The 27,985-nt window shown below is 45.0% G+C and overlaps 3 protein-coding genes across 7 annotated transcripts; 2 read left to right on the top strand and 1 right to left on the bottom strand.

Moving 5' to 3' along the window:
- The first annotated feature begins 4,740 nt into the window (after window positions 1–4,740).
- LOC124669282 (peroxidase 50-like) lies at window positions 4,741–9,747 on the top strand. The gene is made up of 4 exons (XM_047205922.1): window positions 4,741–4,962; window positions 5,056–5,253; window positions 7,869–8,034; window positions 9,341–9,747. The coding sequence occupies exons 1-4, from the start codon at window positions 4,741–4,743 to the stop codon at window positions 9,745–9,747; spliced, it is 993 nt and encodes a 330-aa protein (XP_047061878.1).
- A 7,239-nt stretch (window positions 9,748–16,986) lies between these two features.
- LOC124675573 (universal stress protein A-like protein) lies at window positions 16,987–19,590 on the bottom strand. The gene is made up of 4 exons (XM_047211650.1): window positions 19,288–19,590; window positions 19,088–19,197; window positions 18,800–18,918; window positions 16,987–17,302 (listed from the first exon to the last, which is right to left on the bottom strand). Exons 1-4 carry the CDS (start codon window positions 19,454–19,456, stop codon window positions 17,224–17,226), a joined length of 477 nt encoding a protein of 158 aa, XP_047067606.1. The 5' UTR covers window positions 19,457–19,590; the 3' UTR covers window positions 16,987–17,223.
- Window positions 19,591–22,566: 2,976 nt separating this feature from the next.
- LOC124679227 lies at window positions 22,567–27,783 on the top strand. Of its 5 annotated transcripts, none has more exons than XM_047215021.1 (4): window positions 22,567–22,963; window positions 26,725–26,824; window positions 26,916–27,013; window positions 27,592–27,783. In XM_047215021.1, exons 1-4 carry the CDS (start codon window positions 22,821–22,823, stop codon window positions 27,716–27,718), a joined length of 468 nt encoding a protein of 155 aa, XP_047070977.1. In that variant the 5' UTR covers window positions 22,567–22,820; the 3' UTR covers window positions 27,719–27,783. The 5 variants fall into 5 exon arrangements, with proteins under 5 accessions (XP_047070977.1, XP_047070978.1, XP_047070979.1 ...); XM_047215022.1 differs by having other exon boundaries at window positions 27,598–27,783; XM_047215023.1 differs by lacking the exon at window positions 26,916–27,013.
- The last annotated feature ends 202 nt before the right edge of the window (window positions 27,784–27,985 follow it).

Genomic DNA, 27,985 nt, shown 5'->3' on the forward strand with positions numbered 1-27,985 from the left:
TAAACATTCATGTCCACACCAACAAAATGCCTCAACAAATGGATGGGAGGGATTTTCATTAAAAAATCCTACTGCCCACTAGAGACTTCAAATAACTATTAGCAAGATTTTCCTTTTTAGTTTCCATAAAATCAACAATATCTGCATGAGTTTTGTTAAACAAATTAATTTAAGCTGATATGTTCCTGCTTTGGGCCTAAATGCCCCTAGGGTTCCAAAAATAGAAATTTATTTGGAGAATTTTGTCATGTGGTGCTTGCCTCGCCTATTTATTTCCAACAGAAGTCCAACCTAAAAGCATCAGGGAAATTTTCTCGTATCCACCATCCACCACATGAGTGGATAAAGGAACGACATGAGGGAAGCGAATTTGGTGCACATAAGCACCAGTGCTCCTAGTTTTGAAAATATTTAAAAATTGTACTTCTGCTTTTCAATAAATCGTCAAATTTATTCCATGAATACAAACACATATCCTGAATACTCGTGCAAAGTTTTGGTAGAAATTGCATTGTAATTTGAGCTACGGGAAAAAAACAAACTTGTGGCTGTGTATAGGGGAAAATATTTGTGAGAAATTTGTCTTTTTTGTGTAGCTCAAAATAAAACATATTTTTTTCCAAAATTTCTACCGTACCTTTAAAATGTTTATATGCTGTGGGTATTTAATTTCAAAAAAATTGAAATCCAAGAAACATGATTTTCAAAATTCAGGAGCACTGGTGCGCATGTGCCAAAAGCACTTTTCGCGACATGAGCAGATACACTAGTTTGGTCCAAATTATTACTTATGCTCCCTGAATGAACTACATAATCCTAACATGAAGAGTGAAGCGACACACGGTTCGCATGCAGAGAAGTACGTTGACATGGAGCACGGGGCATGTCGAAGAAGGGAGAGTATGTGGAGGCGGCGAGGCTGTCGGTGTGGCGTATGAAGGCGGTGGGTTTCCTCTCTGGTGGTGGCGCTCCGACGAGCTCTGCTGCAGATCTGCTGCCTGCCGCGTGCTCCATGCTCTCTGGAGCTGGTGTGCGCGTTATCCCTCCACCGGGATCCGACGAGCGGCGGATCTGGGATTATGAGAATAAAGAAGATGGTGCTATGTTGTTGCAAGGCGATGGAGACGAAGGTGCAGGGTGGAGGCTCCATGGAGCTGAGGATTGTCGACTTCCCGTTCGCAGGAGGGCTCCTTCTGTTCCAAGTCATTAGGGAAGGAGTAGCGGCGGCGCGCCGGCAGCACGGCCTGTTCTTCTCCGTCTGCGTCGGGGTCCTGTAGGACTTCTTTTTATTTCTGTTTGTTTCGGGATCTTTCTGTATTAGACCTTGTTGCAATATAGTTCATCTTCTCCTCGCAAAAAAAAAAATCTATCATGCAGAAAAGTACTTTCACATGGAGCACGGGCCACGTCGAAGAAGGGAAACTATCTGAGGGATTTACCGAGCAGTAGAACTCTCCCCGTGTTAAAATACAAAGTAACAGTAGGGTAGTACCAGCTGCCGAGAGAGACGATCTCATCAGAAATGTCCAAAATCCCTCGTATTCTGCTGTCTGAAATAAACAAATCCTTTTCGTTCTGCTTTTCCGTTGCCACAGACCGAGGGGGCGGCAGACAGCGAAGATGGATGCGTCTGCTAGGGAACAGTAGAAAACAAGGCGTCTAATGCGCTTCAGTAGAGGCGTCCGATTCTCGTCACCAATCTATATGCTGTCAACTTGCATTCCTGGTTAGATTAGCCTCTCCAGATTAATCTTCAGTCAGTCCCGATCGTTTCCCCAAGAAACCCACTCCGCTCTGCACCACTTGGGTCGCACGTTGGGCTTCTGAAATGCTCCAGAGATGTCTGCTCGTTTTCTGCGTATCCAAGGTACGGGTGCTAAACTAACATGATTGCGATGTACCAGTAGTAGCTAGTGGGTTAGTGGAAGTATTTTTTGTTTAGCCATAGATTTGTGCAAGTTACTCCAGGTGTTTGCTAGGCTAGGCGCATAATTGCATTGCTTGTTAGCCGTAGATTATCCTGGCCGGCTGCTAGCTAGCTAGCTTGGTACTAGGGAAAGCGGCCGTATTTCGTTGCAGCATGTCCGTGAATCTTGTATTCTCTCGCCGACGTGCGGCGCAGGTATCGGCCGGACAGGGCGGCCTGGCTAGTCTACCGTGCCCATGGCCGGCCACAAGCTGGACACGCAACGACGCCAGGCATGTGAGGACGCCTTGGATGGTAGCCAGAGCTGTACTGATTCTCCGGGCAAGCAAACGGAGTGCAGAGCAAGCATGCTCGCCTGCTACCTAGCTATGGCCACTGTCCCATACTGTAGACTTGGTGCATGCAGGCGGACCATCAGTTCATGGCTTTTTGTTCTCTGAAGCATCTAGTCGCTCGATTACTCGACCGTGTAGGGACAGTGATTATAGTCGTTCGGGTTCTCAAGTGTGTTTTGTTGCTCGATAAAGGTCCTCTTAAGTACAGTAATTACCTAGAATTAGCATGTAGAGTAGCATTAACAAGTGAAATGAACCAGTGCCTTGAATGAGTATTTTCGCCAATTTTAATGGAGGTTTCACCCTAACACCTCCACCTAGCTAACACTAGATGACACCCTCCACATCTCCTTAACCGCCGGCGTCGGAGGAGGCTACTGGGCAAAGCCCACACATGGGACGGTAGTGGTTGGGCCCTTCTTCACAAGCGGTAGCGGGTGTGCAGCGGGGTTTCGGCGGCGTGGTGCTACCGATCTCCCAAGGCAATCTCGGCACATACATCAGTGGTGGTGGTGGTGGTGGGGGGGGGGGGGGCTCCCTGCCACCCCTTGTAGCTACGTCTAGCAGACATCTAGGTCGGTGGCTATAGGCCGCGTGGCAATTCGTCCTGGTTGTGAAGGCTAGGTGGACATGGCCATGGTGCGGCCAGGTGTCATGGCGCAGCAGCTTCCAGTGATGGTAGCGGCACCAACCTCACGGGTGGTGGCGATCTAGCCGGCTGCAGGTTTGGGGAGGTGTGGTTGCCGGTGAAAATCGAGCTCAAATTAGGTCGTGGCGGACGATGCCGACGCTTGTGTGTCGCTTCCTTGTTGAAGGTATCATTGTTGCAACCTTCTACTCCTCGCCCGAGCTGCTCCGGTGGAAAATCCTAGATCTGGTTTTCCCTGATGGGACGATGGCGATGCGTGGAGCCGTTTCCCCCAAGGGACATCGTTTTTGGAGTAGTTGTTGGATGGCGCCATTTTCCCCCAGGGGACATCGTTTTTGGAGTAGTTGTTGGATGGCGCCATTTTCCCCCCAGTGGACATCGTTTTTGGAGTAGTTGTTGGATGGAGGGGTTCTAAGGTGGAGCGGCGTGGTTCTTTCCGTGTCGACGACTATGGGTCTCGGCGGCGTGACACCGCGAAGTCTTGAAGGACTATGCTTTGTTGAGGTGTGCGCGTAGGGAGGAGGCGCCATGGTGGCGTCATCAGTAGGGTGTGTGAAGCGAATGCATATCTTAACCATTAAGATTACTCGGTGTTTCCATGTCGGTGACAACATTTGTAATCTGTAGCATGTACATGAGGTGATCGCTAAGAGTCCGTTAAGCCGCTTGAGCATTCTTCTTTCTTCTAGAAGGCATCTCAGGGTATGCGATGTGTTCCTGGCTCCTAACTGATGGAGTAATTTTTTTGTTTTCTTGGCTTAAGTCCATGTTATCACGATCTTTATCCATTATCGGGTCCGTAGGTGTGTTGTGCAGAGGCTTCAGAGTTTTTATATGCTCTTTGTCCTTTTTTTTTTGGAGTATATTAGTAAAAAAGTTGTAGGGCTTGTTTGATTCATAGGATAGGAGAAGTTAAGGAATATGAAAAATAAATGATTGCTATAACATGTCCTCTAAAATCATATGGGAAAGAAACCTATAAAAATTGGTACAACTAGTTGTTGATAGTAGCATAGGAAAGTCATAGAATTTTTTTATTGAGATTAAGTGCATATCATAGTTGTCATAGACACATAGGAATTTTTACAAGAGGATAAACCTCTTGTTAGAAATGTGCTATGAGAAAGTAATTCATAGGAATTTTGGATGATTCAAGAGGAAAATTTTCTAGGTAAAAATCCTACAAATTTTTCTAGAAATCTTTTAAATCAAACAAGTCTATATTATTTTTTTCGTTGCAGAGGGCAGGGTCTGATCCTTCTTGTCGATTATTTTTTCTTAAAATGAACCCCTCGTTGCAAAGAAAAGATGAAATAATCCCAAGTGATGAATAAACTCATGCACCAAAGGCTGATCCCTGCATGACTTCATCAGAAAAGGAAACGTTGGATGAGTCCATCGAAAACCGGAAAAGGGTAAAGATACTCTATTCCGTCCCATCATCGGCGCCGAGATTGCAAACGGCTGCCGCGCGCGCGCAACGGCCGTCTCTCTCGGGTTCACATCGCACTGCTGAGGTGCGCGCGGCGCCATGCCACTCGTAGTGGTATCTCTTTTCCGTCATTTCCTCCGGGCATCACCAACGAACGAACGAACCCGTTGGTCCTATATATCCACGCGACATCCTCCGCACTTCGCTCCTCGCTCCCGCGCCCCCACGCAAGCGCACACAGAATCTCTAGGCAGCGCCGCAGGAGCCGGTACCGCGCCACCGTGTCGCGCGTACCCGCCGTCAGTGACGCCCCCACGGTGTCTGTCGCGGTCACACGCTCGCGCGCGTCCTCTCCACACCGACGTGGGGGAGCCGAGCTGAGCGTGTTCGGTCGGCAATGGCGGGCGCGAAGCTGCTCTGGAGAGCCGCTCTGGTGGCGGTGGTCGCTCTGGCTGTCACGGTGGGCGCCGCGAGCGCGCAGCTGCGGCAGAACTACTACGGCAGCAGCTGCCCGAGCGCGGAGTCGACGGTGCGGTCGGTGATCTCGCAGCACGTGCAGCAGAGCTTCGCCGTGGCGCCCGGCACGCTCCGCCTCTTCTTCCACGACTGCTTCGTGCGGGTAAGCGCGTCCTCCGTTCTTGCTCCTCCGCCGCGCGCGTGCGCCGGCTGAGAAGTGCACGGCGTCGATTGACATTGCTGCTTGCCGCTGCAGGGTTGCGACGCGTCGGTGATGCTGATGGCGTCCAACGGCGACGACGAGAGCCACAGCGGCGCGGACGCCACGCTGTCGCCGGACGCCGTGGAGGCCATCAACAAGGCCAAGGCCGCCGTGGAGGCGCTCCCCGGGTGCGCCGGCAAGGTCTCCTGCGCCGACATCCTCGCCATGGCCGCGCGCGACGTCGTCTCCCTGGTACGCGTAACCGCCAGTCCATTCCACCACCAGATTCCTCTAGCGAGCTAGCTAGCTCAGTCCAGTCCGTGCGCAACGCCGCGCTGCCACCCCGTCGGCCGGGGCACACTCGCACGCACGGCATGGCTGGGCTGCCGGTATGTACCGGTAGTGCGCCCATGTCAGAACTCGGACTTGCCAGGCGCGCACGGACCCAAGCACGGGCGAGTCCTGGTTGGCTCACGCTCACCTCGCTGACCCGCCATCCTGTGTTCCGGGCCTTGCTCTGTGCAGTGTGCGCACCACTTTGGCAGACGAGCAAGCCCCCACCACGCCGGGCAAGGGCGGGTACACTGTTCGACCAGCTTGCCTGTCAGTGACTTTTTAGGCACCGCAACCTAGGCTATGCTAGCCATGGTCCAACAATGCTGCTTCCGGCCGCGGCCGGTGGTGATCCACGGGCCACGGCCAGACCCAGCTTGCACAGTCAGAGATCGTTCCCGGTGTCTCGGTCCCTCCCGAAGCACAAAAAGGTTGGTTCTTGCGGAGCACACGTGATGCGTGTCGGGTGCGCGACCGGATGCCCGCCCGGCGCGTCGCGACGCGCGCATGCGCCACCCGGACCGGCCGGCGCGCTCGCCTTGTCCCTCTTCTCGTGCCGATGTGCTCGCCACGGCGCGCGGTGACCATGGCCCTCGGCTTGGATGAGGACGCCAGGGCAGCCCGACGAGCGCTCCGGGGCGAGCTAGCTGGCATGCACGGCGAACTTTGCTGTGTCTCTCTGCTTGCTGCTTTTGAGAGACGGCAAACAGCTTGAGCCTACCACGCTTTGCGCAGCAGCGTGAGTGAGTGAGTTCGCGCGACAGTGACGTGACGTGACATGTCACATGGAGAGAAGAAGATGAGATGCCGGCTCGTATTTCGGGTCACTGTAGCTGTAATCTCGCAGTTTCTAGTCTGCATCTCGCCCGTGACGCTTTGGCCCAAACAGGTCCGTGAAACTGACGCTGCCTGCAACGCAACGCAACGCACGATGCTCTCGTCTGCAAACTCTCCCGGACAAAGTTTCCATTCCGTAGTAGAGTCGTAGACCGCGCGCTGGCAATGCAAATGCCTGACTAGGCTAGGTATCGACAATTTAGCTCACACACTTCCCAGAGCACTGGGGGAAATGATTCCAGTCCTGCTATGATCTCGCCGAACCGAATTCAATCAGTTTTGAACTAAAAAAAACCCTGGAACCAAATATTTCCTCATGCAACTGCAAATACCTAGTTACCGGTTAGTGGGAAATTTGCAAAATATAAAACCATGACAATGCAAGGCTTCAAACTGAAAAAACAATTGGGTTCCAATATTTTCGCAATATGCCCCCGGTATTTGTTTAAGCTTCTCGCCAAGCCTGTCTTGGTGAACAACTCAGCCCAAGCTTGCCCTCACCCTATTAGGGGCGGTTTCGTCTAGATTTCAAATTAGAACTGCCATGGTGGCGCTGCCGACCCACTATCTTGACCCTTCGAGACACCTTCATGGAATGGAGGAAAGCGTCGGAGAGCTTGCGCCTTGACCGGTCGAAGTCGGCGACCTAGCAGGAGCGTCGGTCGTAGGACACATCTGACCATGAGATGGTGTCGGTGGTCGATGTGATGAGCCAGCCCGACGACGGAGGGCGGTGCGGCTACGACAAGTTGCGTCGATGAATTTGAGTAAGAGAGTGGAGATATCGAGTGAGAAAGAAGAAGGCCTTGATAAGTGGGTCCCATAATCATGAGTGGCCCTATTATGTCAATTCAAATCGCTCAGTCAAATGTATGGAATATTTATGCCACATCATCGATTATAGCCAGTTCCATCGGTCATAAACGGAGTCAAACTGTGTTTACTAATCGGTCAGTTTTTTTAAAAAAGGACCGATTAATCATCATCAAGAGCACCAAAGGTAATAAAAATTACAAATAAGTTTTAGACCACCTAGCGAAGGTACTGGGACGAGCCGCCATCCTCGCCCCTCCATGATTGGAGCCAGAGCCAGACAAAGTTTTTCGAAGTATATATAGCTTGTTGTGGTAGAGGAACATTAAGTCATCATGCTAAGGCCCCAAAGAACCAATGCAGTAGAGCAGCAACCATCACCAACAATGAAAACCGTAGATCAAAAGAGCCATACCTTTACTGATGAACATGAAGACGGAGCTGATCTATGGAGATCAACCGGACACAAAGCTCCACACGCCCTCCGCCGACGCTAGAGCGAAGAGGACCTTATTATGCCATGAGGATAGTTGCCCCCTCATTATCCGAACAAGACTCTGAAAAGCAACCTAAAAGGATAGGGAAACCTCCCACCGGCGAGGGACCGTGGTTCACAACATCTCCAAGCCCATTAGGCCACCTAAGACGGAGCAGATCGGCAGCGTCGCTAGCGAGGAGACAAAACCCTAGATCTGTGAAGTCAAGCTCAATCAGTGTTAACCGGTGGCAAATTGCGAAAAAAATAAAAGCCGGTGGTGTTTTGATTTGAAGTCTTGAATTGTGGTGGTATTTTGCAGTTTCTCTCGATTAGTGAGTGGAAAACTCCAGTAGTTATTCAGCATGCAAAGACTACATTGGCTGATATTTCTTATTTCTTGGTGTAGACCGGCGGTCCGAGCTACGGCGTGGAGCTGGGGCGGCTGGACGGCAGGACGTTCAACAGGGCCATCGTGAAGCACGTCCTCCCCGGCCCGGGGTTCGACCTCAACCAGCTCAACACTTTGTTCGCCAGCAATGGCCTCACCCAGTTCGACATGATCGCGCTCTCAGGTACCAATTTCGATCCATTTCCAACTTCTACTGCAAGGAGTAAAAATGGTGTACAGGCTTGGGGGATACTCACACGGTTGATAGTTAACCATACGGATTAGTTTTACCACTCCTCGTTAGCGTTGCGCCGCATTTTTTTAATTCATTCAGTAGGTTGATCGCAGTGCAAGCATCTTTCCATGGCCTCTGCACGGTTCACGTGACACATCCGAGCACAAGACAAAGTGGTTCACTGTTTTATACTGGGATTTCTTTGTTCCTTTCCATGATAGTTTATAGAAAACTATACTTCCCCAGTTTGTTTTGTCGCATCCAAGTCGAAAGCTACTTTGCATGAAAAGAAAATCCACATTTAGACAGTGAAAACCCGACACAAACAGACTAAAATACGAAGAGATTTGTGTCCAAGGCTGAAGCAGCAGCGAGGTCATGTGCTGATGCCTGACACATATATGGCCATTTGGTGTGCCCGGTTTCATTTTTTTGACGTTTCTTTTTGTCCCTGATTCCATATCGGGAGTATCATAATTTATCTCATTGGCCGTACGTGAGAACAGAGGACGTCTGTCTGAATGTTCTTGGTTTCGCGTGAGATCCTAAAGCTTTGTTGATCTAACCGGAAGGGTTAGATTTGGACGCAAGAAGGCCCACCATATGACACCAAATCGAAGCAAGTAGGAGGAACTTTTTGACTGAACATGTCAAATTGGTCCATCCAAAGTAAAATTAGGAGTGCTAGAGGACCACAATGGCACATGTTTTACATTAAATATTTGCAACTCACAAAAGGGCAATTGTTTGAGACAAACTTCACATATTCTCAAATTCAGTCATAGCTCTAACCGGAAGGCTTAGATTTGGACACAAGAAGGCCCACCATATGACACAAATCGAAACAAGCAGCGGTAACTTTTGACTGAAGTAGTCGATTTGGTCCATAGTCCACACAAAGTTAAAAAAGCATAGTGCAGGCAGGATAACAGGAGCACATGTTTTGCCAACTGAAAATTCTTGAACTGGAGAATTGATTTGTTGACACAAACTGCATTATCTCTCATTCAGCCCTGAATCCGCACTTGACTATTGCAACTTACTTATTTATTTATATTTCATTGGTAAAGATAATTCATGCTGCACTTTTTTTTTTGAGAATAAACACTCAGTATTTGTTAATCCTGAACCGCTACTTGGCCAAAAACTGGCTCCCTGTCACAGGTCCGAACCAGCAAATTGGCTCATAAGTAGATCAGGCTGAAGTTAGAATCTGCATTGCCCAAGTCTAACTCTGTTTCATGTCTGCCTGCAGGTGCGCACACAATCGGGGTGACGCACTGCGACAAGTTCGTGCGCCGGATCTACACCTTCAAGCAGCGCCTCAAGTACAACCCGCCGATGAACCTCGACTTCCTGCGGTCGCTGCGCAAGGTGTGTCCCATGAACTACACACCCACGTCGTTCGCGATGCTGGATGTCTCCACGCCCAAGACCTTTGACAACACCTACTTCGACAACCTCCGCTACAACAAGGGCGTGCTCGCCTCCGACCAGGTTCTGTTCACCGACCGCCGCTCCCGCCCCACTGTCGAGCGCTTCGCCGCCAATTCCACCTTCTTCAACGAGGCTTTCGTCGCAGCCATGGCCAAGCTGGGAAGGATCGGGGTCAAGACCGGCAGCGACGGCGAGGTGCGCAAGGTGTGCACCGCCGTGAACTAGGACTAGGTAGCATTGTGTTCGTTCGTGCGTTTGAACGTGCGTGTGAGTGTTAGCTGGGTTACTTGGTAGGTTTGTGACAGGAGGGAGACTACATGTAATGCCGCGCAGATGCAGGGTGTATTTTGTGCTTCTTCTGTGTGTGTTCATACGTTTTTGTGGTGGGATTATGTTAACCATTCTTTTGAGGGAAGTGTGAGATGGAATGAGTTCAACAGAATATGGGATTTGTGACATGGTTACGCCCAATCGACCGCTTTGTTCACTGCTACTTGTCGAGTAAGGATTCTCAATTTCTCATGGTGAAATCTTCATTTGCCTACAAATGTCGCCGTATCAGTTAAGCGCACATTTTTGCCTTTGGCTTCCAGCGTCAGTGCTCACTTGTCGCTTCAAGCATGTTTCATTGATCGATCAGTTTTTCTCCACGAGGAGATTGCGTTTGCTACACACGCTCGGCTTTAAATAAACTAGCAATCATTGGCGCGGCGGCACGCCGCTCCATACGGTGGCTGGTTGATGGTAGTTTTTTGGCGATGGTAAATGTTTACTAATGATTGTAATATGTGTGGCTATCAAAAAGTAATGGCGTCTTACAAAAGCGATGGATTACCTAATGGTCAATTGATCGTACATGCTTAGGGGTGGTGCTGGTCTTCCTTTTTCAGAGATGTGAGTGACTTGCCTTGGTGTCCTAATCGTTGAAGTAGATGGTGGTGATGAGTTCCTCTGTTGGTGCGAGGAGGCCGGTATCTGGAGCAAATTTGGCTTCACCGCTTGAAAGTATTGAGAGCAGCAAATTTGGATTTGGCGCCTGAAGGTATGTGGAAGGCTGAGAGCTCGATTGAGTTGTGTGTCATCTCCGCAAGGGATTTGGAGCTCCACGGTGTTGTCGAAGGCAGAGTGCATTGTATGCCCGGTTTTCCTTTGTCATATTTGTAAGGCAGGGTTATTGATATTGTTCTGTATTTATATAAACAAAAACATTTTGCCAGTATGTCAGATTGAGTGATGCCCTTTTATATACTGGATCTAAGACTTAAGAGTGTGCCATGAGTTCTAGACAGTGCTGAAGCAATATTGATCAAATCTATTAGTATGATGAGTAAGCTGAAGGGGGCATTTGTCATGATTACACAGGCACTTAAAATGACAGTAGTCTGACTACGCCAAGTAGACATGCTGAGTGAACTAAGCAAGGCACTTGTCATAATTATACATAGATACAAGTAGGTGGATAATATTTTACAATGTGTCTGGGCCCAGCAAAATATTTTCCTCAAACAAAGCGTAAAATCCAGCTAGCACATGGCAGATAAGAACCTATCAGTACAACGGCCAAACAAAGCGTTCAGCAACCCAGTACATGGGTAAGAACTTCAATGCAATGACTAACCAAAGTGCCCAACAACTTGAACTATGTTATGTTGATATATGAAGGAACGGGCAGCTGGAAACCTTCATGTGATTTAACTGATCTAAAAGGTCTAAGTATGTATTGAATCACATGCGTTGAACTTAGCTTACATGGCAAACCACTTATTTGTAGCTGAACCATTTCACTGAACACACACCCCGCTGAACCATATTCAGGTGTCCACTAAATAAGCTATAACTCCCACTCATGAATCCAATCTTCCATTGAGATAGATATCATCTCATACAATGAAAAAACAGGATGATCCATGCTTTGTCATTTAGCAGGTTAACTTGAATCCAGACATGAATGTTTGATTCAATATATTAAAACATGCTCCAGATCTGCCATGTATATGAATTGGGTTTAGGGTGTAGAACTTTCGGATAGCATCATTGGCAAACAACACTGGCATAGTAAGTGCAGTGTCATCTCTATACCTCCTTATTATTCCATGGAGATTGTGCCTTCTCCTTTTCTAAAAAAAAGAGAGATTGTGCCTTCTCTACAATGACAGTACTGAGATGGTGCTGCCCCTGGTACACCATATGCCTCAGGAACTCTGCAATAGCATATGGAATGGCGATGCATGTATACACAAATGGATCATTTATACATCTTGTTCCTTGATCAACATATTTCGAGGGATGAATGGAACTAAAATAAATAATCTATCATGTATGAGAAATAACATTAAGTTTCCTTACAAACTATATTAATAAAATGAACCAGTTTCAGAGGTTAAATTTTATATGGAATCTTTATTTGGAATAGAATGTAATATATGAGAATTTCTATGCATATCTCGAGGCTTCTCAAGAGGACCAACATGCCATACCCCTCGCAGTCTCAAAATGCAAACTACAACTCATTAGTTCTATAGTAGTATTGTGGTGAACAGCTTAGATAGTAAATATGCTATACAAATTCACCAGTTGGCTGATTCAATTGTTATGTAAGCCTGCCCCAAGGACATGGGCAGAGCTACGTGGGGATATGGGTGTACAAATGTACACCCAATAATTTTTGCAAAAGGCTTTAATAACTAAAAATATACACTAAATAAGTAAGAAAAATGAGTAAAAATAATATTTTAGGAACTCTGTACACCCATTGCTTGGACCCTGGCTTCGTTACTGCCCAAGGAGACATTATTGGCCAGTGGAATGTAACCACAATATGTTAAAAGTACATAACCACAATAAGTTATATTTTTAGGATCATGCAGCAAACTAAGGTAGCGATGATATCAAAGGTACTTTTAGTTAGTGAGTTCAATTTTACCTTCCTTTGTAATGCCGATGCTGCAAGAACCGTACACTATGGCAAGGTGGCATGGCACCAAAAAAGTACTACTCAATGGATTTCAATTTTGTTTCACCCGGAAAGACGGAAAATATTTTTACCCCGTACTGATTGTCAAACAGTAGTCCTTTATGTAGCTAATCAAAACAGACAATCATATACTGAGTATCTCTTTTGACCAAAAAAGAGAGAAATATTTCTTTATTACTTACAGATTAAGTAGTTGATGACAGTGTTTAACAGGGAATGGTGTGAATGAAAAAAAAATTGCAATTCGAAGGAAATCGAAGAGGTTTCAAGTCACTGAATTTGATAATTTTATCAGCAAGTGGTGTCAACCTCCAATCTGCATTTTTCTGAACCTGCAAAAAATGTATCTCTCAGCCATGTTCTTTCAAAAATAATCCTTGACATGATAAGAAAAAACAATGTGCAGAAGGTTGTGCTCAAATAGGTCAATATTAATTAGTAGGTAGTCATTGTATGTTGTCACCACAATTTTTATACACAAGATGCTCGAAATTGTTACAGCGTGTCTCTTAAAGCATGTTAAACATAGGGGATCTTTGTTGACCACAGCAATGGCATGGGAAAGTGAGAACGGGAGACGATGAAGGAGGCAGTGGTGCATCTGACTGGCACGTCAGGTTGCCCAGCAGCATCAGCGCAAGATGGTTCTTCACATGGGGAAAAAAGATGGAAACGGGAAATATTAAAAAGCGATAAAAAAAGATGGAAAAGGAAGAAGGTGGCACTACCTAAGAAGCTTGATCAGATACGATGTAGTAAAGTGGACCGTGATATTGAGAGTCCGAACTCCAGAGCCGCCTGGATCCAAGAAGGGCAAACAATCAAAGCCACAGGGTTGCGAAAATTATGTGCAGATTCTTATCTTCCATCCTATTCTCAGCGTTCATCGAGGAATCATTTACTTCCAAAATCTCAGGAAATAGACATCAGCTTTGTAAACCCATTCTACACACTCAACATCCATGCTTTTTCTAGTCATTGCAAAGATGTTCGGTGCTTCTTCCTGTCATAGTGAAGATCCAATTAGTCAAATATATTCAAGACTTTTTTTAAACTATGTACGATTTAAGTAGTGATGGAGACAATAAGCTTTAACTATCAATGCGAACTCTTCCAAAAGGTAGGTCATATGTAGAAGTGTAAAACCCAAATGTTAGTGATTTAGCAATTCCTACCTGTTAACTTCTCGCCTGTGAACAATAACACACCTGAACTTCCATTCTCAAAGCTACATGCAGGCAGTCGAGTCATCTCATCCAACCAAGGATCAATGCCATCCATCCATTTATCTTCTCAACATGGTACTACTTGATCAATATTCTAAATCCCTGAATACATTATTATTTTCTAACCAGAATGAAAGAGTCTGAAATATATGGCTGCAGATTGGAAAAACAAATGTTATGGTACCTGTAGGAAGTAAGGGTGTAGCATAGAAATTAGGTAAATAGTTTATTTTTGTATTCATGTTTTAACTCAGGATGGTTCCTGTTATTCAGGAACTATTTAGCAAGTAAAACAAAATGCACAGGCCGCAGAAAACAATCTTCTATCGTTCCTTCTTCCAGAACTAACTGAAGAGAAGAACATATATTGAATCTCAAATGACTTATTTAAATGTTTCCGAATATTTCCTACGGTAAAATAGAAGTATCCTACCAAATGTAAACTATTAGTGCCATAGTCCGAAGGAAAAACACTGGTGTCGACTCATTTACTATGGGAAAATCACAAATAATTTTTAGTTATTTTCGATATATCTCTAAGCATTTATGTGCAGGACCAGTTACAACCTGCACAAGAGAGATAACAGACTTGGCACCATTACAGTGAAGTTGTGATCTTGGAGGGCCTCTACTGATATCATGGTCTATGGGCCATGAGAACAAATGCGGGTAGGATAAAAATGAGAAAAGAATATGCTGCTTGTCAAATAGCGGTGCTAATTATTGAAGAAAATACCTTTGCTGTGTTGCTGCATTTGGCTGCTGACGCCTAGGGCTATTATATGCATCCCTGCAGAGATAACCTTTCCTCAAAAATCCTTTGAATGCAATAAGCACCCTAAGTCTGAACTGCTGATCAAATTGGCTAGTCATTTGCAAATATGTAGACATTACAACAACTCACACAAATATCATAAAGTGTTTCAAACACAATAGGGACAATGGATGGTTCGTAATGGTGACAAAATTACCTTGGAGGAAGAATACCATAAAACTGATATCTTCTCAGCCTACATTGAGGTGGACGATATTGAAATACTCACTTTTAGAATAAATTCTACAACCTTATCTAGTTACAAACTTCATATCAGTACAAAATCTCCATATGGAATCTCCTGCAGGATCCTTGGTTGTTGTGTCTTATAATCCCCACTGTCGTTGAGGCCAACCTGTATTACAGAAAACACGACATGGGTTCATCCTACCAAAGAGAGAATGTTGTAGATTACATGGTACCAGCCAAGAATTGCACCAAAAATACTTAAAAACAATCAATTGACAGGTCCAGTTCATGTGGCCATAACTAAGTTCATCTCATTTAACACACATATATCACGTTCAGGTCAAATTCAATTAAAACTGAAACCAATACGAACACTGAAACAACTTCAAATAACACAATCACACCAAGTCGGCAACCTAACCTGCGGGCTGAAGATGGCATACATGGCTTCATCGTCCTCTGGGTCCGGTATCTCCGCCACCTACATAGTCCTTGTCGAGCGCGGGCGACCAAGCAGAGAGCCACCACACCACACCCTCCATGTTCCCACTGCCGTCCACCCCGACGACTGCCGCTCGATGTTCTGAGTCCTCAATCCTCGCGACGTCTCACCTCCATCAGCCGGCGATGCAGAGTATGCTCTACCGGAGCTCGCTGCCTCGTCGGCGGCGGCGCTCCTCCACTGCTGCTCCCGTCCGGCGCCACGACTCCCATCTGCCTCCGCGGCAGCCACGGCTCGACGCGGGCATCTGCGACCACACCGGCTGCACCTCACCAGCAGGCAGCAGCGTATCCCGGCCGACCTTGATGTCAACCGCCGTTCTCCACCTCGCCAGCACCGCTCCTCCCCTGCTGCTCTCCTCCAGCGCCGCTACTCTCCTCTGCCCCCGCGGCGGTCGCAGCTCGACGCAAACGCCGGCGACCACACCGGCACCGCTCCTCCCCTGCTGCTCTCCTCCAGCGCCGCTACTCCCCTCTGCCCCCGCGGCGGCGGCAGCTGGACGCAGACATCGGCGACCACACCGGCTGCACCTCGCCAGCAGCCTATTCCGGCCGCCGTTCTCCGCCGCATCTACCTCGTCGCCCAAGCAGAACCGCCTGCTGCCGCGTACCTCCGGCTCGACTGCCCGGCTCCACCGCCCCACCCCATAGATCACCGGCCGCCTGCAGAGCCTCTCGACGCCAAGTCGCAGCACGCATCTCCCCATCCCCCGCTTGATGCCGGCCGCCGCAAGCCCCTCCGGCCGCACCAGGCACCATCTGGAATTTGCCACATCCCGTGCGCAGAACTTGTAGGAAGAGGAGATGAAAACCATCTAGAACTTGGCCTGATTACCCACCACCGCTTTACCCACCCTTCTGCTAAGGCCACACCAGCAAACGCACCACAACAACGCACCAGGAAGCAAATCATGTTAAAGAAACTGCTAGGCAGCACCAAAACGTACACAAGAAATAGGCAGCCTGAATCAAAACACGTGTCGCTTCCTAAGTTGACTCTTTAAGAGGCTCAAAAATCTCACAAAAAAGAAGTTAGTTCCCTAATAGTATAGTAGATATGAAGCTCCACGGGCAGTTTTTCTCACCCAAGAGATTGCGTTTGCTACACACGCTCGGCTTTAAATAAATGAAGCTCCACGGGCAAGGCAAGGCAGGTACATGGAGCCAAAGAAAAAGATTGCGAGGAGTTGCCAAAGAAATTTGTTAACAAGCAAAACTTCCTCGTCAACCAAAGCGAATGTGTTGGCTGCATTGTTCACGGCTTGTTATTTCTAAGTAGGGATTACTCTCATGGTTGTCAGTGTCGCAGTTCGGGTAGGTTTAGTAGACACGCCCAGCTTTAAGGCTGGCCATAGTGGATAGTATCATATAGTAGTATCATGTACATGATACTTTTCTATGATACTAGATCCATAATGCATAGTATCATATACTAGTATCATAGTTTTGCTATATTAATTGCTTTGTAGAATCCCAATATAAATTTGTGTACAAGATTTATTTGATACTAACTTTTCTCGTGATATGCGCTATGATACAGTATTACCTATGATACTCTAATCTTCTCTCTCATCCATAATTACCTGCCACATCAGTATTTTTGGTGGGATTAGGATGCATGATTCTAGCTATGATACTACCACTATGGCTAGTCTAAACCACAGTCCACAAAGCAACCAAAGGAGTGACAGAAATATGTTTACACCAACCAATAACATAGTTGCAAACCCACGGAGCCCTCGTCAACCAACCGGAGTCAATTTCAGTATCCAACAACCAATTGCTCACTCTGAAAATTCCGCTTGGAATAGGTTCATGTACATGAGTACTGAATGAATACAGTGTGGCTTCAAACTGGCAAGCATCTTTATTTATATATGCATCTCAAGTATGGTTTATTTATATGCACATCGTTACTAGGACAAACAAACAACAGATAGATACACCTGTCATGGGCTCTTCATACAATGTGGAGGAGCACATTATATAGCAGTGTTTCATTCTTTCTTCTTCACGACAAGAACGGGACACTTTGCGTGGTGGGTACAATAGTTGCTCACACTTCCGAGGAAAAACCTGCAGTTACAGTAGCAAAAATCACATCAGTTGGAGATGGAGAAACCCTGCGGTGAGTACTTGATTTGGCTCTGAGCAGTTATCGTTAGAACTTAGAAGCACGGTAGCTCTAATGGAAGTTTATGTTATGCACGTTCTGAACAATCTATCCCAGGGCTAGGTATATGAGCATTTAGTAGTACAAGCTACACAAATGTTGTTACGCATAACGACAGTATGCGAGGAACAACACAGCAAGTACAATAACTCGGGTAATTCGTAGGTACCAATCATCATCTCTCTCACTTATTCTTGCCACACAGTTGGCCAACTGAGGGTGGAGGATTCCCTGGTCAAAAGTTTGGCAAGCCAATTAGTGCCCATATCTAGGATTGATATACCAATTAGCGCCCATATCTAGGATTCCCTGGTCACATTTTGGCTAGGATTGATATACCTTCTCTCTCCCCTTTTTATACCAAAATTTTAGATTGCTATTATAGCAATGCTATTGGAGATGACTCGAGTATTTAGTAGGTACCATTGTACCAATCATCATCCCTCACTTATTCTTGCTACACAGTTTGCCCAGTGAGGGTGGAGGATGTGAGGGTGGAGGATTTGCTGGCCAAAAGTTTTGCAAGCCAATCTGTGCCCATATTTAGCAGTGCTAGTTTGAGCACTAACCGAACACACCTTTAGAACTCGTCTGGCATCCATCATTTTATTTAAATCCATTTCACACAAATTAAATGAAATAAATTGAAATTGATGATATCATTTCAATTGATAAGTCCACAGAAAAGACAGTATACCAAGAAGAATTAAGGTTAGGTATGGGATCAAATCCATGGAATTTTGATACCAATTCCGTGGCAGCCAAACAAGTTGATTTTCAAAATCACAAATGAATTCTTTGACTCTAGCCCCAAATTATAGGAGCCCAATGAGCTCTTTCTTCAAAAAAGACTAGATAACACATGTCCTAGTGAATAAGAAAAATCGTTTTCGCTCTAGAGGTGTTCTTCTGAAATTGTGTTGTTGAAATTATCCTCCAGTGTCATGCAAATTAATTATTTTTGGGTAAAACTTTTTTTCAGGATACTTACACAAGTCATTTTGAATGAGGCACTAAGTCTTACAGGAGCATTCTTAGCTTAGAATCACATTTCTTTTATTGAATAAAGCTGGCAAATCACAGGTAAGTTTCCGAATTTTAATTTGCCACTGGATCAACAGAAATGACCAATGAGCACTTTGTTCTGACCGATGCCCATCTATCTAAAGAAGGATGAAAGATAGTTTGGTTCAGGGGTCACTTTCATTGCAAGCAAATAAGAAGAACAACACAAAAGATTAGCATTGACCTCAGATACATTTCACTGTAATCCAGAAGAAAGGATCACATTAACTAGTTGATTCAGTACTACAACGCACTAGAGAATAACCCATTTCCGGATCTAAAGTGAAAATCCCGACAAGCGCAATCACATAGCAGAAAAGGATGATGATCTGTACCTTTGTATAGGTCCACGGCTGTGGCTTCCCAGGATGAGCAAATCGACATTCAACTTCTCTGCAGCTTCGCATATGGTTTCCTTGGGATCACCCACCTCGATGATGGTCTCAGCATCAACCTGCACACAGATTCAATTACAGTAATTAATTAATCAGATGTAGGCGACGAAGCAATCCGCGAAACCAAGATCCAATCTTCTACCCCCAATTACTCATTCGCAAAGCACCGTAGCACGCACAGACCGGATCGAGGAAGGAACTAGGCATGCGAGCAAGCGAAGAACATACCCCGTGTTCGGCGCAGATGGCCTTGGCCTTGTCGACGAGCGCCTGGGCGAGCTGCCGCTGGTGCTCGTTCACCGACCTGATGAGCTCCGGCGACGCCACCGACGGGCCAACTGTTCGATCAGCAGCAGCGGCAGTAGCAGCACGAGTTAGTAGCTAGTGACTCAATGGGAGGAAAAGAAACTGGGCAGCGCGGGGCTTACGCGGGGAACCGGCGGCGGCGGGGACGTAGTTGAGGGGGGAGAATGGCTGGACGGTGAAGAGGACGAGGCGGCGGGGCGCGAGGTTGCGCAGGGCCCATTCGAGCGCGTAGTTGCTGCACTCGCTCTCGTCGATCGCCACCATCATCTTCTGCTCCGGCTGCGCGGCCATGGTCGATCGGCTGCTGGCGGCGAGGTGGGATGGATCGGTCAAGAATCCTCTCGAACTGTCTACACCGCTACACGGGACGAGCTTGGCTGGTTGCTTGCTCTGCTTCTCCTGTCTGAGGTAAACCGGTCAATGCCGTCGCAAGGCTGAATGAAGGCGACCTTCTTTTTCGGAAATCCTATACACCGACCAGGTCGGTGTCAACCAGACACCGCACACCCTAGTTGGGTAATGGGCCTGGCCCATTTTCATCTTCTTCTTTTTTTCGTTTTCTGTTTTGGTTTCTGTTTTTTCTTTTTTTCTTTTTTCTGTTTCTTTTAGTTTTTTTTCTTTTTATTTTTATTTTTGTTCAAAATCGAAAAAATTAAAATTTGAAAATTGTTCAAATTCGAAAAAGTTCAAATTTTGAAAAGTGTTCAAAACAAAAATTGTTCAAAGCTAAAAATTGTTCATATCAAAAAAATGTTCATAATCGAAAAATGTTCAAATTTAAAATATGTTCATTTTTGAAAAATGTTCAAATTTTGAAAAAAATCAGATTTTTGAAAAAATTGTTCATTCTAAAAAATGTTCAAATTTTGTTCCAATTTGAAATTTAATGCAATTTGAAAATTGTTCCAATCTGAAAAAAGTTCAAATTTTTAAAATATTTAAATTTCAGAAAAAACTAAAATAATTTTTAAAAATCGGGTTTAAAAAGAATCAACCGAAAAGAAAGAAAAATAAACGAAAAAAGAAAAACTGTATTACCTGATGTTGTTGGGCCGCGGCCCATCTGGCCACTTTGGGCATGCGCGGGGTGTGCGGTACCCTGGAAGTACCGACCAGGTCGGTGTTAAGCAGTCCCCCTTCTTTTTTGCCACGACTGGACCTCTCCCGGTTGGGTTCGTGCCTCAGCCCATGAGGATAGCAAGTCCTCTTAAGTGGGCTTTTAATTAGAGGCACTTAACATAGGCCGATGTTTTTCTTTTCTAATATGTGCGACTAGTAATCCCAGTTGCAACTCATGACTAACATAAATCACGAAATAAATCTAATGGTTCGAAGTATTTTCTAGTTGCATTCTCACTTGCAACTGAAAAAATATCTCAGTTACAACCTTGCTTGTAACTAAAAAAACTCAGCTGCAATTTAACTTGCAACTCACATGCACAAATCAGGATGCAACTGAGTGGTTTAGAACTTGACTGACCACGAACTTAGTTAGCAAAATTGTTTGATATTTTGCTTAATCACATATATTTTAAAACCAACTAGGAAGTATGGCGCGGCGCACGCCGCGCCCGTGGTTTCATGATATATATGAATATATATGATAGCACTACTAAGTGAAGATATGTTTCTAAAAAACCGAGTGCCAAGAGTGAATAAATGGGAGCTGTTTCTGTAGATATTCATGCTGTATCTTGCAAAGAGGACGCTGTGGATTTCTTTCAAAATTTGCTGGATAAAGAGCTAGTACCTATGGCTGGAACACATCTACCTGGATAGTGGATACCCTTTTTTTTACAGTCAAAAGGACGTTGTAGGTATGTGTGGACCGGCCTGCTCTACGGATATGGTTTTGTATTATAATATGTCTAGATACACCTACTATTATAAAAATAAATATTTTAAATTTATTTCAAAATATTTGAAAATTCCGAAATAAAATTCTGAGTGTGCATCCTCACATTCTATGTTAGCTCACAAAAGTTTGGCAGGAAAAAAACATTTTATATGCACTATGTAAAAAAGATAAAATGTCTCCTTAGAAGCTATTTTGGAGCCCCGAAAATTATTTTTTTACACTGGCCATAAGAAACACTACCTCTGCCATCTTTCGATGTCAAAAGTTTCTCTAAATTTAAATGTATCTAGACACATTTTAGTGCATAGATATATTCAAGTTCAGAAGAATCATCAGACATCTATTAATGGGCGGTATTTGTCAAACTGTGCGAACATAGAATATCTGGGTCTTTTTTTCCAGATTTTTTAGAAATTTTAAACTATAATTTTAAATAGTGGGTGCACTTACCGACCCGGACGTTTGGAACATGGGGACGCGCGAGGATGACATCAAGACCAATGATTCACTCTTTGAGATCAACATTTAATATAGCGTTCAATTAATACGAGAGAGTTACAAATTTTATACGTGGGAAATACAAACGGTTATTAGGAGAGAGTTTAATGCACTGACACCTTTCCCTTCGTTGCATGCATCCACTTACTTTTTTTCATCTGATCAGCCTGAATGTAAAATTATTTGGCGGCAGTGAGATTATATGTTAATGATGCATTAATTTCTCATGCATCCACTTCTCACGTGTGTTGCAGTTACATGAATGAGTATTCAACTCAAGAGGGTACCGGGAAGACATAAATCATAAGCATAACAGAGGTGCAAAATTTCAGATTTTTTTCCTCGAGGTATTTTCAAAAAATAATGCACTGATTATTCTGTTGGCAGCAAATTTTATTTGTATGATTAATGTTAATTTTTCTTTTTCGAAAATGAGCCATTTTTATACGTTCTAAAATAGTTACCAAGTTAATTTTATAATTAGAAAATGAGCATTTTTAATCATTGAATATAGGCGTACATAATTTTTGACACGGCTAAGCAAAGTGGTTAGGAAAATCAAAGTGAATGACTAGTTTGACAAATCGTGTACTGCTCCAGGTGGTTAGAGACTACTCCACTCATCAAATTTAATGACTGGGCAGTTAATGGGGGCAGGGGGTTAAAAACGATGTCAGTCTGGAGTACTTCAGAGCATTGACAGACATGGCAGTTAGTGCTGTAACACTAGTATACTATTCTTTATTACTTCAAATGTAAAAAAAGTGAAAATACACACACTATACCTGATGGAAATACACAAGTTGTCAGCATGTGTTGCTCTCTGATTGGATGCAGTATCATCCTCGCGCGGAGACGGGTTCCGTTAGCTATTTCCGGTGCACTTACAGTTGTAAGCCAAAGTAGATTTCCCCGTCTACGGCCTATTTGGAACCTAAGGATGTCGCTGTCACGAATAAGGAAAGTAATAGAGAGAATTAGGGTGGTTCGCGTCGTGTCCCAAAATAAGGAAGTGGTTCGCGTGGCTCAGTTGACCGGTAGGAAGTCGCTGTCACCCACTCTTCTTCTACATAGGATGCTTCGGCGGCGCTCTCCTCGCTGTGAAGTGTGAACTCTCGCCATAGGATCTGTAGGAGCAGCTGGCGGAGGTTTGGTCGCGGCCACCGAGGATAGCGAAAGATGGCGAAGCAGAAAATGCGCCGGAAGCCGGGATCTGGGGCGGTCGCTGCTGCTTGATGCAGCCGCATCAGCTCGTACGTTGGTGAAAGAGAGCGCAAGCGGAGGGCTGGAAGCCATCGGATGGGTCTGGGAATCAGGGCAGTAGAAGAAAGCCGCCGGAGGCGCGGTTTCCGCGGTGCTCGGGAAGCTTTGTTCTTGCTCCGGCGGCCACGGGCCAAAGCGAAGTTCATGGGGATGAATGGATGGGCTGGTAGCCTGGTACGGTAAGCTTCTTTTGTCTGAATATCTTTCTGTTCCTGTTAGCTCGTATACAGCGGGCGTTTCTTTTGGAGTCATCTAGGAGAAATAGTCTGAAAAGAAGGAAATACTGCATGTTTGCCCTCTGTATGCAAAATCAACTGAGCTTTTGCTTTGTTTGCGTATATGTAAAAATTACGCCTCTGTATTCGATTGCAAGAAAGTACTTCATAACTGAATTCAGTGGCGTGTTTGTTGTGACATTAGGCTGCTTTACAGTCATAGATTTGCACATGTATCTTTCTAGGTGTTTTGCAAACTAAGATGTGCTAAAGGAAAATACCTCTAAAGAAAACCCAAACAATTAGAGGGAAGAAATGGCCGTTGTATATGCAGATGTTGTTGCCGAATCTTGTATCATTTGATGGCACATCTAGTAGACCACTGGTGCAATTTCACAGCTAGGACTGATATTACTCTTTCAGGAACTTAAACTGAATCCTCCACACCGAATATAAGCTACCTGTGTTTTTTGTCCAATCGAGTGTCGACTATAGGGCCTGTTGTCGTGCATTGGCAAGGTGGTGTTTCATGATCTCTCCCTGTTGCTCTTTATACCTGCAGTTTAGTAAAGTTTGTTCTAATCTAAATTAATTGTAAATATGGCACCATAGAAAACAGATGGTGAGAGATTAGCATGCGCACTCTCTCCTGATGAAACAACTTATAGTATTGGACATGCTGGAGAATACATCAAACGTAGCAAGATAAAATCTCTGGTCAAATGGCTGCAGTACATAAACGTATAAGGAACCAAGCTAAAATAGCATTCAGCTATAAGCATTACAATCTACATTGCGCCATGTTCAGTAGAGGTGCCACAAAATTACTCTCTTAATGATATGAGAGATAGGAAGAGTTATCCGAGATGGCTGACAGCAGGAGAAGTACAGAAATTCTCTCAGTGTGTGTGGCTGCAAATATCTCAAAGTGACTTGACATTAGAAACGAAGCATAATGTGGATCAAGCATAAGGTACATACATTTGTATGTTTCTGAAACATTTCATGCGGTAAGCCATTTTAATCTTTTGTCTATTGATATGAGAGATGGCGTATAAGTTAATCTTAGGCCTAAATCCAGGGGCGCGGCTGGCTGTTGCATTAGGATGGAGTGCCCTACTGCAGTTTTTTTTTAGACTTGAATGACCAGGAGAAAAAATGCTGAAAAGTTTGTAGCAAGTCCTGCATCATGTGATGGCACATCCAGGAGGTTACTGATGCAGTAGTCGGTAGGCCGGACAACGACACATGAAGCTGTTGCAGTATATGCAAGCTAGCCTAAAGAAATAATAGTAATAACGAATAAAACGACAGGAGCTAGCGTTTCATTAAATCTTAAGCTGGATAATTCTGTGGATGAAGTTCTAGATACCGGATAATTCTGTGGATGAAGTTAAAGATACCGGATAATTCTGTGGATGAAGTTGTAGATACCGGACAATTATACATAGATAGTCATGCACAGAGCTGTAGGCACCAGCCACTCAGACACACAGTTCTAGGTATGCAATCTCAGAAAACTGCTAAAATTCATCTTGGATACTGTTACATCAGATAGGCTTAATAGCATAAGCTGGCAAGCTGATGAGAAGCCTCATCTCCCAGTGGTTGATTTATTTGCTTGATTTTCCCTAGTAGTGAGCTTATTCTGGCCTCGTCCTGCAATGTATGTCTGCAATGCAAATAGGATGTAGAATCAGTGCTTCGGTATGATGAAATGTGAGGAGCTACAACCTGGCAAGGCTGATGTTTGTGCTTTCCCTTCAAGAGCGTCTTGGCCGGGCCTTTCTTGTTGTTGGTACTCTTTCTGTTCTTGTCTTTGGTTGCCTCACCCATGTCCTGGGAGAAAGAACATTAGAGCATGTCGGATCAGTTGTCTACAGAGAGTCACCTAGGCTACTATTTACCTCTTCCGTGTGTTGTTTGTGGGCTGCTGTTTTTTGGGAGCTGGTTTAGTGTGCTGAGCTCATCGGCCGGCACAGCCACCTTATAAGTTATTGTAAGGCTGGAGTGGATAGAAGATGGCAGTGCTGGCACTGAGTCATGTATCAGTTGGGCTTCTGGGATGGTAAAAACACCACTCCAGGATCAGCATTGTAGGTCTCCTTGTCTACTTGAGCGATGATAGTGCACTTCTTGCCAATTGTCGTCAAAATGGCAGCAGGAACAAAATTAGGACAGCCTCGAGTAAGTGCAGCAAGAAGATCTGCATCTCTGCCCGTGAGAGCAGTGCTGCTCTCGGCCTCTCGCCGAAGAACGTGGAATGGCCAGTGACGGGAATGCTCTCAGCATTTGGCTCCACGTCTGTTGCGCTTACCTTCAGCCTGTACCTGCATATATCAACTGTTCTTTAGCAGTTATATACACATGGCACAGCTATTTGTCTCATGCTTCTTGTTTGTCTACGCATAATTTATACCTGCGGTGTTAGCCCGTGGTGAGACAACTGGGGCACCTACGGCCTACGGGAAACTCCAGCTTGAACCATTTTTCTCCAGCACCGCTTGCAAGCATAGAACCACCAGTCGTTTGGATCGTCCACAATGGTGAGCACCCATAGTATCCCTCTCTTATTTGCATAGGTCATAAAGGCTGACCTCAGCTGCTTCAATTCTTGCATTGTCGAAGTTCTCCCAGTCTACTATGTAGCACTTAGCTCCAAGGCTACAGAAAGTGTTGTATGGAAATCATGCTTGATTATTGTTTAAAGAATATACAGAATATAAGGCGTAGCGCAGGTTAGCTTTCGCAGAGAGCATCTATCTCAGGAATGGCTATGTTAACGTGCCAGCAAACCCAAAATCCCTATGTAAGCACATGGTGAACTTGTTAATGCTGTGAACGATGGCCTTAAACGGGAGTGAAGGCATTAGATAACTGATGCTGCCTTAGGGGGTTCATGGAACTCGCGTACCTAAAAATAAAGTAACCTTCATACCTACGAACAACACAAACACGTTTTCCTCCAGAGAAGCCTGCCGGATATCTTCTGCATTAAACTTCTCGGCCTACTCTCCCCACAGGGTGACTATTGAAAAGACAAACAAAACAAATAAATGAATAGGATAACAACATAAATACACCTGAAGGTAAGATATGAGATAAAAACTAAAATCTAAAGGAATAGCAAACAAACCAGGATTAGAAGAACCCGTGCCAGAAAACGACGCCAATAAAGGGTCAATGAACCTCCCAACCGAAGAATTAACAAAAGGATCAAGAGTCCAATGAAGGACCATCCGGATGCATTCGAATATTACCTACAAAAACAAAATTTATCAAACCTGTTAGTAGCAGGAAGACCCCTTTAATTCATGCAAAGTGCATCTTTGAACTTTTACCAATGTCTTACTGTCTTGAGGTAATGGTTGCAACTGCATACCATTGTAGTCATGCTGGACATGCCAACATAAAAAGCAAACAATAATTGGTAGTAGGAAGATCTCTTTAGTTAATGATGCATAGAACAAACTATCTACTTGCACATGTTAAATCAACGCAAATGATGATTCTCTCCCTTCCCGCGGCTAACTTCTTTTGATTTTTTCCATACTAAATTGGTTAGCATTAATGTAATACTCGCTCGGCTTGCCTGTTTATGTGTTTCTCTCAGACTTCTTACTCGGTACTAACCTGTAGCACTGTCATTGCCTCTCAACTGGCATGTGCATGAATTGAAATGCCCATTGAATTAATATGTTGCTGATGATCTTTTTACATTTCAGGTGCAAAATAATATGCAGGAACTCAGTATGCAAAACAATGTGGCAAACTATGCGGTCTTGCACCAAAATGATTTTCAGTAAGCAGCCATGGGCAACTAAGGTAACATGTGGCATAGTCAGTTAGTATGTACTAATTCTAATTTTAGTCCAGTCGGTAATTTAAGTTGTAGATGAACCTTAATTTATGTCAGACTAATTCCATGGTGAAAGTGAAGAAAAAAAAGAATGCAAGGAATGCGTGTGAGCATATGCTCTCAGCTGATGGCAAAACGCTGCGTAAAAGATCAAGGTCGGCATATAAGATCTCTAGCATGCCTAGGAAATCAAGTTTGTTATATAAAACTTCTAGCACACATCGCTTTACACCAACAGTTTTTTTTCCTTAGTGAAAAAATTATTTAATAAACCTGAAACCTTTAGTTTTTTCAATAAGATCGATGATGAAAAGGTGGGCCTAATAGCATCACGGTTATCGTGGCTCAGATGTCAATAGCAACAGAAACAGCTGTACTGGTCCTTATATGATCTAGCCCTTATATGGTTTAGACAAACTTAAACTGTGATGCTAGTCACACTACATTTAAAATGAAACATTGAGGGATGCAATTGTCTACCACCTAACGAAATCACAGGTTACCTACATTATTAAAGGATGCATTTAAAAGGCCCTTACAAATTTAGGAAATAACTCTAGTAGCCCGTACAACTATCTAGGATTATAGAGGCACAACAGAACTATAAGAATCACTGCAACCTGGCTTAGCTACCAACATTAACACTCCATTTGTTTCATCGCGCCACCTATGTGGGCTACTGTTTCAGTACTTCCTTCTCAGCATCACTAATCTAAGCATTTCAAATTTGCAGAGGCAGGATAAAGCACAGGCAAGACAGAAGAGTAAATTACCGCCAACAGAGGTGTCAGGAAGCTCTTCAACAGGTCCCTTGCCTAACCATATCTCCCGCCTCCGAGCCTCTACATCAGACATTATAGGCAGGACAACAGTGTAGTCTGAAGGAACTTGCCTGGAAGAATAGTTAGTAGACGAAGCCCCGAAGGCAACAGAAGAGGCAATCGTAGGCCTACCCCGCCATAGAGAACGGGCCGAAGGGCAGTACTTCGTGCGCGCATAGGCGACAAAGAGCGCACAGAGCCACTCACAGCAGGAGCAACATCTTGCGAACCATGGCTGCCGGTGTGGAGGTGGAGAAACCGACGTGGAAGGTGGGTTTTCAGGCCGACAACGCCCAGATCCCCGAT

This window comes from Lolium rigidum, chromosome 7 (assembly GCF_022539505.1).
Source record: "Lolium rigidum isolate FL_2022 chromosome 7, APGP_CSIRO_Lrig_0.1, whole genome shotgun sequence".
NCBI classification, from domain to species: Eukaryota; Viridiplantae; Streptophyta; class Magnoliopsida; order Poales; family Poaceae; genus Lolium; species Lolium rigidum.